This window comes from Rhinopithecus bieti, unplaced genomic scaffold, assembly GCF_001698545.2.
Source record: "Rhinopithecus bieti isolate Rb0 unplaced genomic scaffold, ASM169854v2 scaffold_28066, whole genome shotgun sequence".
Lineage (NCBI taxonomy): Eukaryota > Metazoa > Chordata > Mammalia > Primates > Cercopithecidae > Rhinopithecus > Rhinopithecus bieti.
Genome location: NW_016813021.1, coordinates 999,210 through 1,004,042, shown reverse-complemented (window position 1 = coordinate 1,004,042; position 4,833 = coordinate 999,210). Strand labels below are relative to the sequence as shown.

At 38.7% G+C, this 4,833-nt stretch overlaps 1 protein-coding gene across 1 annotated transcript in view; it reads right to left on the bottom strand.

The window, feature by feature from the left end:
* LOC108512301 (transcription initiation factor TFIID subunit 2-like) overlaps positions 1 to 4,833 on the bottom strand; it is a 40,422-nt gene that overhangs the window by 8,384 nt on the left and 27,205 nt on the right. The window contains exons 5-6 of the mRNA XM_017847516.1: positions 2,926 to 3,067; positions 860 to 1,091 (exon numbers count right to left, since the gene is read on the bottom strand). Of these exons, the coding sequence (XP_017703005.1) occupies positions 860 to 1,091; positions 2,926 to 3,067 (374 nt within the window). The remainder of the gene's footprint in view (positions 1 to 859; positions 1,092 to 2,925; positions 3,068 to 4,833) is intronic.

The window sequence follows — 4,833 nt, the reverse complement described above, 5'->3', positions numbered from 1 at the left end:
AAAAAAAAAAAAAAAAAAAAACCTAGGTTGAAGACTAAAGAAGAGAGGTAACAACTAATAAATCATTTTCTAATCAGCAGAAGTCTCATGCTTGGGGAGGCCTAAAACTGCTATTTGGCCTGTCAATTGATAAATGAATTATGTTAAGATATGTGCTGGGAAGAAACTAGAAGTCTTCCTGAGTATGCTAACCGGGTTTCTAACTGTCTATTTTCCTCTGTATAGGTTGAAGAGAGAATAAATCTTGCTCTTTAATTTTGAATTTACAATATTGTACATTCCAGAGATGGGACCACAACATTCAAAACATGATAAACAAAAGATGACATTAGTAATGAACAGAATTAGTTACAGAAATCAACCTATACTCTAAATAACTGAAGCTATTTTGAAATGCTAAGACTCTGTTGGAAAATAATCTGAGATTTAAATACAACATTTTAAAAGAAATTCATTCAAGAATTCACATCATTATATATATCAGATAGGGAAACTTATTTATTTATTTATTTATTTTGAGACAGAGTCTCAGGCTGTTGCCCAGGCTGGAGTGCAGTGGCGCAATCTTAGCTCAATGCAAGCTCCACCTCCCAGGTTCAAGCCATTCTCCTGCCTCAGCCTCCCAAGTAGCTAGGACTACAGGTGCCCACCACCACGCCTGGCTAAGTTTTTGTATTTTTAGTAATGACTGGGTTTTGCTGTGTTGGCCAGGATCGATTTCCTGACCTCGTGATCCACATGCCTTGGCCTCCCAAAGTGCTGGGATTACAGGTGTGAGCCACTGCACCCAGTCAACATCCATCGTTTTAAAAGCAGTAAAAGGCCAAGAGGAGAGTAAGAGGGGAGAGCTCTGACTTACCTCATGCATGTATGGATCTACAAGTATTTCAAATGGTCCAATGGCCAAGGAGATATTTGACGCTGCTGTAGGAATGGTAAGCATATAATGGAAAGTTTTCTTCCTCATATCATGGGTATACACTGTCTCCACCAAATCGCCATTAGAAACAGCAACCATTGCAGCATCTACTGTAAATTCTAATTTCCATGTACACAATTCAGAGTATGAATCAACACAAGGAAACCAAAATCTAGAAAAAAGATTGACAGTATAGAAAATGTATTCAAAGTGTCCTCTACATTGCTTTCCCAACATGCAAGTTATTTTAGCATTTCTAGAAAATGAACAAACAAAACCTTTAGCTATTTGGCTACTGAAGCTTTATACTGTACGACCTGAAAAAAATCTGATAAAATCTGTTTCCAAATACTATTTGGCAACATTAAAAAAAAATATTATGTGTTACCATCAGTTCAAACCCTAAAAAGAGTTAAGCAATTCTTAGTTTCCAATGTTTTAAAAAATAATTTTAACTTGTATATGCACATTAGTCAGTTTTTATGCAGCATTCATTTCTAGAAACTAAAAAAGGCTTACAGTAAAAAGTTTTATAAAGTATAACGAATATTCAGAATTTATTTGATTAAATTATAAAACTGCTTTTTTGAAGTATGTAACGCATTGTATAAATTCAAACTGAGTGCTGGTAAAGCCAGATATAAAATTTATAGTCAGCTTTCATCAATTCAGGTAAGATGTTATGTGACAGGGTAGGTACCTAGTATTGAGGCATAAAAGTATGTAAGACATTATCCCTGGTTTAGAGTAGTTATCATAATAATCTGAGGAGAGGCTGGGTGCAGTGGCTGACGCCTGTAATCCCAGCACTATAGGAGGCTGAGGCAGGTGGATTACCTGAGGTCAGGAGTTTGAAACCAGCCTGGCCAACATGGTGAAACCTGTCTCTACTAAAAATGCAAAAATCAGCCAGGAATGATACATCTGCTTGTAATCCCAGCTACTCCAGAGGCTGAAGCAGGAGGATCACTTGAACCTGGAAGGTGGAGGCTGTATGAGCCGAGATTGCGCCACTGCACTCCAGCCTGTGTGACAGGCTGTCTCTACTATAAAGACATGAGGAAACCCCGTCTCTACTAAAAATACAATAATTAGCCAGGTATGGTGGCACATGCCTGTAGTCCCAGCTACTTGGGAAGCTAGGCAGGAGAATCACTGCAATCCAGGAAGTGGGGGTTGCAGTGAGCCAAGATTATGCCACTGCACTCCAGCCTGGCCAACAGAATGAGACTCTGTTTCAAAAAATAAATATATAAATAAATAAATAAATAAATAAGCAGAGTTGAGAAGTAGAATGTGGAGTGGGGAAGTAGAGAATGAAAGCAGGTGACAGGAGGTCTCTGTAATGCTTGTAACATTGTGTCTAAGTGTAAATTATGTGGGCATGTTCACTTGTGAAAATTCATGGAAGTTTACATTCTGTGCAATTTTCTCTATGTATGTTTTACTTCAAAATAAAGTTTTTAAAAAAGAAGGAATCAAGTGAGATGATTATTTTAGAACAGTAAACATGAAAATGAGAGAGAATAAGGGAGATGTAAGATTAAGGCGGGCTGGGCGCCGTGGGTCATGCCTGTAATCCCAGCACTTTGGGATGCCAAGGTGGGCGGATCACTTGAGGTCAGGAGTTAAAGGCCAGCCTCGCCAACATGGTGAAATCCCATCTCTACTAAAAATATAAAAAATTAGGCAGGTGTCGTGGTGAATACCTGTAATACCAGCTACTTGGGAGGCTGAGGCATGAGAATCACTTGAACCTAGGAGGCAGAGGTTGCAGTGAGCAGAGATAGCATCCCAGCGCACCCCAACAAGGGTGACAGAGCAAGACTGTCTCAAAAAAAAAACTTTTTTTTAGGAGGAATGACTAACAAAGTAATTTGAAAGAACTATGAATTTGGGAGGGAATAAAACTAGTATTTCTTGTTTTACACTAAATGTACGTCTTACTTATACATAAAAAACGCAATTTAAAAATTAATTGAAATATTTAAGAATCTATAATCTACCTTGTAGAATTTTGATACCCACAAGAGAAAACATGAGCACCTCTCTCTGCCATACTTCCCTCTACACTGGGTACCACAAAATGAAGACCTCCTTTGGGCTGATCCAGAGAAAAATTGATGTGTATCTTCAGGACCTTTAACTCTGCAACAAATAAACATATACACACATTGATACATAAATAAGTTAAGTACAGTGGTCTATACAATAAAGACAAAGATTTAATGCTGAACATGAAATGGAATTGAGGACTGAGATTTATATGAAAAACCACACTACTTACACTAGTTTAGACTTTTACCATATGTCTGCCTATATTAACGCAACAGGCTGCTACTATTGGTATTCCTACCTCCAATCAATTATAACTACTGCTTGTATTATTTTCCCAAAATACACCTTTGATTATGCCATATCCTTCTCTCAACATTTCTGACAATGTACAATGCCTAAAAAGTCCAAAACTCCCACACTGCACACTTACGTCTTCCAAATCCAATCCCAAACTTACTGATAGAGTTTGGCTCTGTGTTCCCACCCAAATCTCATCTTGTAGCTCCCATAACTCCCACATGGTATGGGAGGGACCCAGTAGGAGGTAATTGAATCACAGGGGCAAGTCTTTCCCATGCTGTTCTCATGATAGTGAATAAGTGTCAAAAGATCTGATGGTTTTAAAATGGGAGTTTCCCTGCACAAGCTCTCTCTCTCTCTTTTTGCTGGCCACCATCTGCAGAAGACATGACTTGCTCCTACTTGCCTTCTGCCAAGATTGTGAGGTCTCCCCAGCCACGTGGAACTGTAAGTTCATTAAACCTCTTTTTCTTCCTAGTCTGAGATATGTCTTTTATCAGCAGCATGAAAATGGACTAACACACTTACTTTTCAAGTTCTTTCTCCTATCACATTCTCCTGCAAAATTAACCCTAGGTGACTTTGGGGAGTACAAGGACGAGAGGTAGAGTACGGAACACTACTCGAGAATTTGCATAATTATTATGTATTTTGTTACGCTTGATTTCTTCACTGTAAACTGCATTGCTTTCGTAAGATTCTAATTTCCCTCCAAGCACTACAATCATATGCACTATCTCCAAACACTAAAAAGGCAATGACGACTTCCACATCTGTCCCCTAAATTAGGGTAAGTTCCTCCACAAATCCTACCCCGCTCCCAGCACCCACAACAGAAAGCAATAAACAAAACAAGAAGTCTTTACTTCCTTATCTTGATTTTTATAAGGCTAAATAAGCAAGGCAGAAGCTAATGTACAATATTACAGTGGCTAAAACTTTATACAAGACACAAAGAAGGTTTAAAAAGTCTGCAGACTGAGTATCAGGAACCCTGTGTTTTAGTTTTAACTCCACCAATAATTTGCTAAGTGAAGTTCAGCAGGTTACTTACTCTCATTAGACTTCAGATTACTCTTCTGTAAAAAGAAGGAATTGAACCAAATTTTTCAGGATCTTTCCTGCTACAAAATGCTATAATTCTAAACTAATTTGATATTGTGCGGGTTCTCAAATCTTGACAAACGGTTCTATCTACATGATTTTTTAAAAATATTTTTCACCGCCAGGTGCAGTGGCTCACCCCTGTAATCCCAGCACTTTGGGAGGCCAAGGCGGGCGGATCACCTGAGGTGAGGAGTTCGAGACCAGTCTGGCCAACATGGTAAAATCCCATCTCCTCTAAAAATACAAAAATTAGCCAGGCGTGGTGGCGGGAGCCTGTAATCCCAGTTACTCGGTGGCTGTGGCAGGAGAATCGCTTGAACTTGGGAGGCGGAGGTTGCAGTGAGCCAAGATTGTGCCATTGCACTCTACCCTGGGTGAGGAGAGCAAAACTCCGTCTCAAAAAAAAAAAAAAAAAAAAAAAAAAAAAAAAAAAACAAAAATTTTTTTTA